This window comes from Nannobrachium achirus, assembly GCF_963921795.1.
Source record: "Nannobrachium achirus genome assembly, chromosome: 15".
NCBI classification, from domain to species: Eukaryota; Metazoa; Chordata; class Actinopteri; order Myctophiformes; family Myctophidae; genus Nannobrachium; species Nannobrachium achirus.
Window position 1 is genome coordinate 25,955,847 of NC_137822.1, and position 13,269 is coordinate 25,969,115.

The following is a 13,269-nucleotide window of genomic DNA, read 5'->3' on the forward strand; positions in this document are numbered from 1 at the left end:
GTGCCACGCGTTCTTGGGCCTTTCACGGCAATCGTACGCTGCATGCGGGATTTGAGGCATTTTGTTCCAAAAATGTGTTTTGCTAAAGTTGACCCGCTGGTGGCGCTATAACAGGCCAATGTGAGAAGGGTGGCATCTGTTCCTTGGCCTAGTGGGAATGTGTGTGCAAAATCTCACACACATAGCAGGCTACGTTCATGATTTGAGACATTTTGTTCAAAAAGGAGCAATCCTGCAAACCTTGGAATTCAATGTTAGCCAATTAGATAGAATATGATATCTGACAAATCTGTTATGATTACATCACTGTAGAGATACTGTGTACTGATTTGTGTGATTTTCGGATAAAATCTGAAGGAGTAATATCGAAGAATGTGTTTTACATACTGTAAGTCGGCCTTCTGGTGGCGCTATAAATGGCAGATGTGAAAAATGCAGGGCACAGGTTTTTCCTTGGCCTCTGGGAAGTGTGCATACAAAGTTTTACACTAATCGGTGGTTATAGGTATAAGCACAAATTGCCCTCTACACAACATGTATGCAAAAGACTGTAGGCCTATATGCAACAGACATAAAAAAACTGTGATACTATGCACCTGGACAGTTTGATGATGTACATAGTAAGCCTTGCTGAGCTATGAAGACCATATGAATCGGCCAGGCTATGAATCTCATAGGGCAGGAGCCTATCTCCTGTTTCTGTAGCGTAAGGCAGCTTGATGTACAAGTACACCCCCTGGACATGATGCTAGTATGTCGCAGGGAGTTACCCCCAATCCAACCCTTAATGCTGAGTTTCAAGCAGGGAGGCACTGGGTCCCATTTTTTAGAATCTTTGGTATGACGCGACCCGGGTTTGAACCCGGATCTCCTAGTCTCAGGGCAGACACTCAAACCACTAGGCCACTGGAGCTGGTACATGATATCATTGCAATCCTTGAAAATCACAACATAGGTGTAGACATGACAGTTTGTATTATAATGCTTGTTTCAGGATTTATATTATTTAGTAATGGCGGATATTAAAATACGCATCAAGGGGGGTTGGGGGACATTTATAGGAAGGCTCCATATCAGACATTGTTCAAGGAACCAAACTGTAAAGTCTACCAAATGTCATGGTATTTTGCTTATATAAACCCCAAGCGGGATTCGATCCAACGACCTTCTGCATGAAAGGCATATGCCCTGACCACTACACTAGGCAGCCACAGGATCTGTTAACCATGTTTGTTTAAAAAAAAAAGTTCTATGTAGGCTGAGGCCTTGATTTTATTGATTTATTTTTTATATTTTGGAGGCTTGGGGTGAAATCAATCTGAGTAAATGTAATCTGAGTATTTCTGACATTTTCGAGTGAAACAGAAAAAAAACAGCCGGTAGAGAAGGGCTCATTTTAAACATGAACGTGATCTGGAGTTAGATCAGACGTGTCAACATTAAAGAGTTTGACATATGCACATGCCATGGGCATTCTGGATGTTAACATCAACTCAACCTGACGTGGGGTTTGAACTGCCAACCATCCGTATACCAGGCACAGGCACTGACCACTACACTACGGCAGTCACACATTATGGACCTGTCATTTAAAGAAAAAAGAAAAGAAAAAAGAAAAAGTTTCATGTAAATCTACAGTAGTTGTGGGGCTCATTTTAAACATGAACGTGATCTGGAGTTAGATCAGACGTGTCAACATTAAAGAGTTTTACATATGCACATTGCCATGGGCATCCAGGATGTTAACATCAACTCAACCCGATGTGGGGTTTGAACTGACAACCATCCGTATACCAGGCACAGGCACTGACCACTACACTACGGCAGCCACGCATAATGGACCTGTGATTTTTTTTTTAAAGAAAAGAAAAAAGAAAAAGTTTCATGTAATGTACTTGACGCCTTCTTTCAAAATGATATAGCGCCCCCCTTTGGCCAGTTGGGGTAAGATTGGTTTCAGTGATATTTGGACTAACCCTCTACAGTAGTCCATCATGAAAATTTTACTTTGCATGTATGTTTTAGAGGCAGAAGAATAATTTGCATAAAACTTGCAATATTCATTGAATTATTAAAAAAGCATGTTTACATTTTTAAAAAATCCGATCTGACAGATCTTTAGATATTGGTCCAAAGTTCATGTAAAAAAAGTTCCGTGCACGTGACGCGAAAGTTCCGGAATAAAAGCGGGTTAATGTGTTTTACAAACTGCTCAAAATGGCAGAAAATCTAAGGACGGAGCGTACTTAACAAAGACACGGATGGCTTCCGCTTGAGTCAAGGCACGCGTGTAAGCAAGTTGCATGTCTTCAAACGAAACGAGGCATGACTTATGACCCTTTAAAGTTTGAGTTTTCAAACGCTTCGTATAGCGCCCCCCTTTGGCCAATTCGAGTAAGATTGCTTTCAGTGATATTTGGACTAACCCTCTACATATTTGCCAAATGCCATGAACGTGTCACTTTGCATGTATGATTTAGAGGCAGAAGAATAATTTGCATGAAACTGCATTATACAGTGAATTATTAAAAAATAATGTTTCGCTTTAAAAGAAATCCGGCCGATGTGTGATGACCGCATTCGTCCAAAGTTCATGTAAAAAAAGTTTCGCGCACGTTACGCGAAAATCCCAGGAGGAGATAGATTTTGACTGTTTTTCATATAATTCAAAATTGTGGGAGAAGTAAAGGTCAGAGGTCAAAAGTCAGAGCGTAAAAGTTGTTCGGCATGAGGAGACGCATAAGTGTATACAGGTTTCATTGCTGTACCTGAAACAGGGCATGAGCTACACCTGTTCAAAGTTAGCATTTTCAAAGGCTTCCTACAGCGCCACCCTTTGGCCGATTGTTGCGAGCTTCGCGTTTTAGCCGTTTGGCATAGTCCTCTGCCATACTGCCGAGTTTCGTAAAAAGCGACTGCACGGTCTAGCCGCTAGAGAAAAAGTGGCGGAAGAATAATAGTGCTGAAGTCCAATATCAATAAGTGGCCATTTGCCACTTTGTGGCCTTGGCCACTAATAATAATTAAAAACAAAATGTAGGAAACCAAAAACTCCCGAGACTCCAGACCCACTGTTTGGGAAACAGTGCTGTATAGTGTGTACAGTGAAAAGGCTACAGCTGTTGGTTCAGCACACAACCCCGGGGGAGCACTGGTGTTGAGGGCAGGGACGTGCTGGCCATTGGGAAAAGCGGGACAACTCCCGAACGGCCGGTTCATTCCCAGCCGGTCCAGGCCGGCCATTAGGAAAAAAAATAAGATAAAATGTCGGCCTTCGTTCCATTTTGGGGACTGGGTGGCCAACAAAGTAAATCATCACTGTCGGGCAGAAAACTTGTATCTCCAAGTTTCAAATTTGTAATTTTTTTCGCAAAGCAAAGCCCTGCTTCATCATACAAGGCTGTTGCACAAAAGTAGTGAAAACAGGAGATCTACAAGCACACAGCGCCTCGCACTTAAATCATTTTAAAAATGGTTTTGGACATACAAGGTTTCCACCCGACAACGACGAAATATAACTCATGTAATTGGCCCACTGGCTTGTCACTTGTCATGATCTGAAATGGCAAATCTTTGAGTAGCAGCAGCTCTCTCTATGGCACGCAATGAGGGCCTCTACAACTCTTTTTCCCGGGCTGAATCAGGGGCCCAGCATGTCCCTGGTTGAGGGAGAGGTTAGTTGAGATGAGTCCACCTTGCACTCTCAGTCTCAGGTGCCATATTTCCAGATCAAAGTTGTTGGATGTTTGGACTTTCAGCTTCCATGTCATCAAGTTCTCCTTCATCAAGGTTGTTAAACTTGCCATAGAATCTCGCAGAATGCACATTTTGCCATTCAGCTCTTTTTCCAGAGAGGAAATCATTTCTTCTATTTTACCTTTGAACATATTCTTCTGTCAAAATTGTGTCCCACCATTCTTCTCATTGATCTTCATCAGATCCTTTAGAATAGATACAGTATGTGGTCATTTGGTGTTTGTCTCTGCTCTGTCTCTACTGTCTACCGCCATCTATATTGCCTTTATCACAAATACTTTGTCACTGTATGCAAGACACAAGACACTAAACCCAATATAAATATTGTTTGTTTGGTTTGTCTTGATTCTTATTCTCAATTTCATTGGACTCGCCCCACTCCACACAGCATACAACTGTTTGCGTGTGCGTGCGTGCGTTTGTGCATGTGCGTGTGTGTATGAGGTAGCTGTTGGTGTGTGTTAGTGAGCAAGTGTCCTAATCAGTGAGTGTGATTAAGCTAAATCAAGTGAGAAAGAGAGATTGGAAGAGGGTGCAGAGGTGAAGGAAATAATTGGCTTGAATGCGAGCAAGTGCAAACTCTGAAGGAAATGGTGTCTGTCGGACTTGGTAAGGTAGCAGTTGTTGGTGCCCATTTTCGCTGTAAAACACCATTGATCTGGCATTAACAAGAACACAAATTTTGTCCTCATTGTCGAAGCCATATTCCCGAACCTTAATCTCTCCCTTTGTTTTTATAAAGTAATGTGCATGCGTGCGTTCATAAGTGAGTGCTCTTGCCAGGAGTTGGGTTTTAACTTGTTTGAGATTTACACAATTACAAATGGAAGTAACAACACTACAGCAGCGTTTACAGTTTGACTATAATGACAATTGGCTCAGTTAATGTCAATGATGAATCTTACTTCAAAGTTATTATCTTCCTATCACATTTACATCTTATTCAGCTTTCCTGCTGTTAGTCCAGGTATGGCCATCCATCCTGTCAGGCAAAAGATTATGTTGGCCCATTTACATACGCACACACACATGCACGTACTTGCACTTGCACACGTACCGGTACACACAGTTAGGGCTGTCACGATATGACATTTTACATGATGATTAATTGTCACTCAAATAATTGGCGATTAACGATTTAATTGTGTTTTTGTCGTTGATAATTACATTTCTGTTTGGCTTTTAGGCTTTGAAGTTGCATATGGTAGATATGATACATAACCTAAATACACAAATACATTACTGACATATTTGACAACTTACTACTTAAAAAATAACATTGATAGTGGAAATAGCCGATCTACAAGCTCACAAGGCGTCGCGATGCGCCGCGTTGTGAGCTTGTAGATCTGCTATTTCCACTATTTCTGACATTTTTCAACATTCACGATTATGACGATTATGACGATTATGACAAAATAATTGCGATAATGTAAAATTATCGCGATTAGACGATTATGTAATAATTGTGACAGCCCTACACACAGTTTCATTCAAGGCATCAGAAAATATGCAGAAAATAATAAATCAATACAAATCATACTCTTCTCTACCTTGTAGTACACATAAACATGTACACACTCCATCGATTCCCTCTTACCTTCATTAGCTGGCTCAGAGGTGTATTGACTATGTTGTTAGAGACACTGGGAGGTTTCATTTGATTGCAAAATGGCCTTTGCTATACTGCAATGATTTTAGATCAAACTTCAAGAGTGCCCTGATGTCTGCCATTTGAAGTGTAATCACTGGAGTAAGCATGGAGATCTTATGAATATAAATGGTCACCTACGAGGAATATCATGGCCAAAATCAGAAAACACCTTATTAAAGTGCAACTTTTTTTAATTACTTATTTATTTTTTAACCTGACTACCGTCATTGTGTGTGTATATATAGACTAGCGGAGGTTTTTCAGAAGAAGCTTCCACACAGGAGACAGTAGAAAGTGTTATGACAATATTAAAAAAAAAATTATTAACAGTGTCTCTGTGGTAACTAAATTGCAAAGTAATTCTGCCATCTTAACTCATTGTGGGAGTATCAGTGCAGATAAAAGCAGCATTCTGTATTATTTGGAGCGTATTGAGTGTTTTTATGGCTCTGAGTCATCTAGTAGAGGGTCTGTCTGTGTGTCCGCGACTAATCTCGCAAACTTTTTGACCGATCAGTGCTAAATGTCTTGTCCATGCTGACAGTGGGGCAAGGCAGTAAATCTCTATAAGATGTTTTAATTTATTATAGTGTGTGTGTGTGTGTGTGTGTGTGTGTGTGTGTGTGTGTGTGTGTGTGTGTGTGTGTGTGTGTGTGTGTGTGTGTGTGTGTGTGTGTGTGTGTGTGTGCGCGCGCGCGCGCGTACGTGCACGTGTGAGAGAGAAGGAAGGGCCTGATAACTTTTACATCAAATATCTAAATGCACGAATGAAGCAAATTAAAAACTGCCCAGTGTGTTCATAAAAGCCATGATTAGACGATAAAGTGACCAAAGGTTTTTTTGAAAGTGAAATATATCTTTAAGGCACTATTGCAAAAATCAAGGAGCAAAGAATTAAAACCGTGCTTAATTATTGTGATCAATGTTGATCTTGATCCTAGTTATATTCCTGTGATGATAATAACACGTCTGAGCAAGCTTGTTAATGTGTCTTTCAAAGTGTATGCGTAGGTTTTGGCAACAGACATGACATTGTTAGATAAATGGGATTTCAAAGAGGTACAACACTACCAGTCTCTTTGAGGTGCCGGGCCAACTGTACACCAACGTTTAGAACAGAGATGCTGTCTTCCTCAGGGTAAAGAAGGCAGCATCTGAAGAAGTTGTTTTAGATTTTTGATGTCTTGTCCTTAAATAAACGCTTTGATATTGCAGGCTACAAGTGCGCCGTGATTCTTTGTTGTATTTATTGTTGGATAAAGGACCAAGAGATGACTGATGTAAGTGATCTGAGAAACCATTTACCACTGCGTCAAAAGTAATCAGCAAACTAGACTTTAAAAAATTGCAAATGTTAAGAAAGAGGCAAAAAATAGAGGAACATAATCGATCTACATGCTCAGAATCAGAATAAATTCTGTCACATCTCAAAACACAATCTTTATCTGTGGAACTGAGTCAAACTAAATGTAATGCCTCAACTTGGGGACGGGTCGCCGTTCCGACACATCCCCATTCCGATCACCAGGTTAGTATTCACCAGCGTCGGGCAGGTTAGCTACTCACCAGGTTAGCATTCACCAGCGTCGGCAGGTTATAGCTACTCACCGGTTAGCATTCACCAGCGTTAGTTTCACTGAGGTTAGGGTTAAGGTTATGTTTAGGTGGTCGGAATAGCGATGTGTCGGAGTGCCGACGTGTAACCGCTGAACTTCTACTATTCCAAGTGCTAGCTTGTCAGGATCCTCCAGTTCAAATATGATTATTTTGGGTGTCACAGCCTGAAAGGTTTGAGAACGCCTGCTGTAGATAACAATTGAGCACCTGAGACGAACAGTATAAGTCCATATTTGAATTTCTTTAAATATATATATTTTTGGATTTACCAGACCGTAAACCACAAACTAGTCATTTTGAATCTGTTAAATTGTAATGCACTCACCCCTCATTTTGTTTAATTGTCTGTTTTAATGTTATTTGCTCCCTTTGTCTGCTGAATATTGCTTGTACGGACTTATACTGTTGTTCCACAAACTGTTGGAGATATTCTGTTTTTCCACTTTCCATAAGTATTATGTCTTATAATTCCTAATATATATGAGTTAAGTAAAAAAAAATCTAATTCAACAAAATGAGAGGGGAGAGCATTAAGACTTTAAGAGATTAAAAACTTCTAGTTTGTGGTTTACAGTCTGGTAAATCAAAAAAATATCTTTATCCGAAAATTTAAAATACGGACTTAGACTGTTATTCGTCTCAGGTACTCAATTAAGGGCCATTGTTCACCCTGACTAAGAACATTATTCTTTGAGGAAGTGGAGGATATTATGAAATGGTTACCAAATATGAAAATCATGAAAACCATATACACGTTCTACTGAAGATTCTATAACAAGAATAATTTCTATATGAGAACATACATATAGTCCTCAACTGCCTGTGCAAACCTTCTTCAACTTCATCAGTCTGTTCTTTTGCACAGAGTTTTTTCTTCAGGTGGAATGTGGATGTGTTCCTGGAGGCATGTACAGTACTGTATTCTCCACTCCTCCAATAGTTTAAGCCTCCACAGAGACTGAAGTTCACCTTTCAATATCTTGTGTGTTTGACTTCGACCGAACAATTTTGTCTTTGCCACGTCGTGATGAACTGTCCAAAAAGCATTAGACACAATAAACCTTCGAAATAGTTTTGTTTGTACATTATTCCTAAGCATTCACATCTATTCGTTCTTTGAATAGATCTTGTAGATCGGCTGTTTTTGGCAAAGAGATTTGGCGTAGAGTGAAGAAAGGACCACCAAGTATAGACCTCTCTGGGTCCCCGGTCAACAAAGCAGAATTGACAGGTGAAAATGCCGGTGACATCGAGCTTGGAATGCCAGGAATGCCAGGCAGTGGCAGGAATGCCAGGCACACAGTGTCAGAATATGTGAAAGTGAAGCTATTGCTTGTTCTCAGTGTGAAGATGATGGAAATGTATGAGTGCCAGCCTTTTGAACTCATAATGAGATGTCACCTTTTAGGCACTGGGTCTCTCAAAGTCAATACCTTGCATAAATGAGCAGTAAGAGCGAGATCATTTAGCGACCTACAACCGGGTCGCAACGTGGTCGGTAGTTTTCAGCGACCGGGTCGCTAAATCGAGCGACCGGGTCGCTAAATCGAGCGACCGGGTCGCTAAATCACCGACCGCGCCGCTAAATCGACCGACCCGGTCGCTAAATCTACCGACCTGCCTGCAGTTTTAGGTCGGTAGATTTAGCGACCCGGTTGGTACATCTAGTGACCCGGTCGGAAGATTTTGCGCCTCAGTCGGTCGATTTAGCGACCCGGTCGCTCGCTTTAGCGGCGCGGTCGGTGATTTAGCGACCCGGTCGGGAGGTTGCGTCGGCAGGTTAGCCTACTGAGGTAAGGTTACTGAGGTTAGGTTTAGGTTGTAGGTCGCTAAATGATCTCGCCCTCTCTCTAAATGAGTGCAACCTGAGTTTACATTCATCCAAATGCATACTGTATCCTCCTTCATACAGTATAATTAATATTTACATTTGAAAATGTGGTGTTTCATTTTAATTATAGTCAGTATTTTTTTATTTATTTTTTTGTATCAAGTTTGGAACATTATTCATAAATGAGAGCCAAATGTACATGGAGTGTCAGGTTATGAAACTGCACTTATGCTCTTACAATTGAAGAGAGAGTGCTGCGCCTTTGTTGAGAGAGGTTACTGTATAATTTCTCTTGTTAAATACTGTATGAATAATTATTACAATAATGCAACCTTCGACCAGCGCATTCTTAACGTTATTAAAGTTTATAGTATATTAACATTAAATATTACACTTCTACCTTCGAACGCTCGCTGTGCACTCCAACGGTAACCATTGCTATACACATAGCACCTTCGCCCTTAGCTTAGAGGTATGATTAAACTGCATCTGCCAGCTCTGAGCCCTCAGTGACTTTATCTGTGCGTTTAGCGTTCAAGGTTAGCGATGTCAGCGCGTGGGAAGAACAGGGTAAAGGGTAGATGCAAACGGAGAGAGGGCGAACAGGGAAAAGAGCTGGTACAGATGAGCAGGTGATCAGTGCTGACAGTTCATTATAGCTGGGTAAACGTACAGATGTGGGGGAGGCTTCGGCCAGAGACTGGGGTCCTAATTGGAGCGGATGGGAGGGCTTCCCATCTCATCACAACATCACTGCTGTTTACAGGTCCACACAGCCAGCACCTCTGGGAGGTGGAGGATGTATCAGTGCGGTGTACGTACATGCTTTGTACTGTATGTGCTCTATATGTGCTGCTGTGTGATTATGTAGAATGTGTATGGAACCGTGTTTGTGCTTTCTCAAGCATGTCAGGTATTTTTTTTCATGGACAAAATATTTCTTTAATGATTGAGCAGTACTGATTTAACTGCTTTGGCTCAAGAGCATTCATTGAACAGTGATGGAACTGTGGTATATGACATTTCATCCTGTTTGTGTGTGTGTGCGTGCGTGCGTGTGTGTGTGTGCGTGCATGTGTGCGTGCATATGTGTGTGCGTGTGTGTGCATGTATGTGTTGCAGGTGCTGTCCCCTCTGTCGTCATCAGTCCTGGCTGAGAAGAGCATCAGGGTGGTGGATGATAAAGTCAGCGTGACAGAGCTGGGAGTTCAGCTGGTGTCTGGTCTCTCCTTGTCTCTTCAACTCAGCCCAGGGAGCAACAGGGCCGTCCTGGCCACTGCTACCACGCAGGAAGTCATGCACACTCTCAAACAGGTACACGTAATCTGCATCGCTTGTGGCATTGAAAAGTAGGCTTCAACCCGTCTGGAAACATCAATCTCTGCCGCGACCTCCACCTACAATACTACATTCTGTTTTCCTTATTGTTACTACGCGTCAGTTGCAGTTCCTGATTGTGATTGCGACCACAGGTCGCAAGTTTAGTATGTGAACGGTCACAGCTTGTCCGTATGTATCTCTGTCACGCCTGACATCATGCTCTGACATCACTGTGATGTCAGGGGAACAGAATGGGTTTGCTGCCTTGACATCACGCTCTGGCTTCACTGTGATGTCAAACTAACAGAATCCCTTTTATGCCCATATATGGAGTTCCCTGATGTCATCAATATTAAGCCCATATCTAACAGGACTTTTATTATGGATTTATTGGCCTCCATTATTATGGAGGCCACATCGGCCACATAACACACTAACGGCTGGTTCTACAGACAGGGATCTCCATGTATGGCCATAAAAGGGTATGATGTCAGATGTCATAGACATCATAGGACTTTCTAGTGTTTTCTAGAGGCGTCTTACTAGTGTATAATATTTACTGTATGTGTACTGTAAGTGTATATGTGGCTATAGGGTGGGCGTATCAGCCGGTGGTCCACTGCCCTGTCACTATGACTCAGACCATACAGTACATTAAGTTCACAATGACTCAGACATAACCATAATATCATAGCATTACCACTGCAGGTACACCCAAATTAGGCGTGTCATGCTGACTGTGACAGCAGAGATGGGCATACTGTATACTGATGACATCGGGGATCTCCATACAGTATATGGGCAGAAAAAGGACAAAGAAGGACAGATACAGAGATCTCTATGGGCATTAAAGTGACAAGGCCTGACAGATACAGACAGAGATCTCCATATTTGGGCATAAGAGGGACAAGTACTGACAGATACTGAGATCTCCATATTTGGACAGAAAAGAAACACAGGTAGACAGAGATTTCTAAATATGGGCACAAAAGGGACACAGACAGACTGGTACCCCCCGTCACTTTGTCTCAGACGTATTGGATCGTTAGTGCAACGTAGGTGTGGACCTCTAGCATACAGTATAGAGCATAAGAATATTATTTATTTTATATTATTGCTATTTATATATATATATGCTATTTATTTGTATTCATCCGTACAGGAGGAATACAAATAAATAGCAGGCGCAACAATCATAACTTCTTTGTGTTTGTGTGTTTCTTGTTTACTTAGGAGTCCCTCCTCAGTGCATGGCTCCAGTTCAGTGATGGCTCTATGACTCCTCTGGACAGTTACAACCCGGCCCACTTTGTTCTCTCAGCAACGTCGTTGGATGAGCAGGTGGTGGTGGTGCGACGTGACATGGCGTGGAAGTGGCCCGTCATCGTCGCCAAGGGAGAAGGTCAGGGACTGCTGGTCCGCGTGGAGATGAGTCAGTCTGAGGTGTGTCAGAAGGGAAAGCGCCGAACTGTCTTGGCTGCCGGTGTAGGGAACGTACGGGTGAGGGTCGGCCGACACGAGGAGCCTTTCAAGCGGCCGGGAGACCGCCAAACTCACCCTGACTCCCCTTACTATGGTGGATCTTTCTCTGACATGGAAGCGGGAATAATGAACCGGGGGGCCACAACCGTCAAGGGCCACATGCCAGTGAGGCCTAATGGGGGCCGCCTCTCGGCTGACAGTGGGGTCGGGGTCCCAGGGGAATTCTCTGAATACCCAAAGCAGGCAGAGGTCCCTCCGGGTCAGAGTACCGAGGAGGACGTGTCGTCCCGCCGGGGCCTGACAGACCTGGAGATCGGCATGTATGCCCTGCTCGGCGTCTTCTGCCTGGCCATCCTAGTCTTTCTCATAAACTGTATCTCCTATGCCTATAAATACAGGAGCAAGCATCTTTCCATAGAGACCCCTGAGGCTATGCCACATGCCCATGACTGGGTTTGGTTGGGTCAGGAAGAGGGTTTATGCCTCCAGCAGCAACAGCAAGATGAGCTGGGTGGCTCTTTGGAAGAAGGCAGCCAACTACTCAATGGCGGGGGCCTGCGCAGCAACGCCAGCGGCCAGGGAGGCTGCAGCTCAGCGGGAAGGGATCATAGGAATGAGACGCTTAACTCGCCCACCACCAAGAGGAAGAGGGTCAAGTTCAGCACCTTTGCTAATGTCAAGCCCAGCAATGGATGCCCCGTACTGAGCCCACTAGCACTGGTGCAGACCAGTGATATAAAATGGGTGTGTCCGGATATCCAGCTGGGGGACTCACAGGAGCTCCGGAATTACATGGAGAGACTGAATGAGAATGCTACCAAGAACATTGTGTAGGGAGAAGTGTATATTATGCGTTTTCACTGAACTAAAGAGAAACTCACCTGAATGCCTTCAGAGTACGAAGGGAATGAGGAAGGAGGGGGGATGATGATGATGTGTGGAGTAAAATGGATGGAACATGTAGCCTGGAGCTGGTTGCAAACTGTACCTTGACAACAGACCATGACAACAGGATAGAACATTCTGCCTATGTTGTTTCCATGGAAATTGTCATAAAAGGATGAGCATCAGACTTAAAGTAATTTGCCATGACACCACTTCATACACAGTAAGATGGGGGAATGTGAACTTGATATCGTTGCTTAACTTAAATGTATGTTCCTTGTGTTTAAGTTGACTATTCTTTGTTACGCTCCATTACATTGATATGTTTCCTTCTCTGTATCATCATGTTTTGCTGTTTCATTATTTATATGATATTGTTTGCTTTTCTAGAATTACAGTATGCCCTGTGCCACCCTAAAGCAATTATAGATTCTAGGAGTGTTGAAAGCAAACTGTATATAAAATGCACAGAGCTTGATTTGGAGATACTATATGTATAGTGGTATTTTGTAGTGTTTTTTGCTTTTCCAAGACCAGATCCATGCATGCTGTTACTGAAGACGAGACACGTGTGTCTGATCTGGTACCTTGAAAAGAAAGCGTGTAGATATTGCAAATGCCCACTTAAGCCTGATTTATACCTGTCTTGTACTAAAAATAGCAGATCTGCAAGCTCAAGTGAGCTTGTAGATGTACTATTTTCAAAGCAGGACACCGTCATCGA

General features: G+C 42.6%; 1 protein-coding gene across 1 annotated transcript in view; it reads left to right on the top strand.

Annotated features, from left to right (window-relative positions):
* Positions 1 to 12,494, top strand: part of LOC308299728 (transmembrane protein 132C) — a gene marked incomplete at both ends in the record, with an annotated part of 240,674 nt that extends 228,180 nt beyond the window's left edge. The window contains 2 exons of the mRNA XM_080743518.1: positions 9,981 to 10,172; positions 11,412 to 12,494. Of these exons, the coding sequence (XP_080599644.1) occupies positions 9,981 to 10,172; positions 11,412 to 12,494 (1,275 nt within the window). The remainder of the gene's footprint in view (positions 1 to 9,980; positions 10,173 to 11,411) is intronic.
* Positions 12,495 to 13,269: the final 775 nt, after the last annotated feature.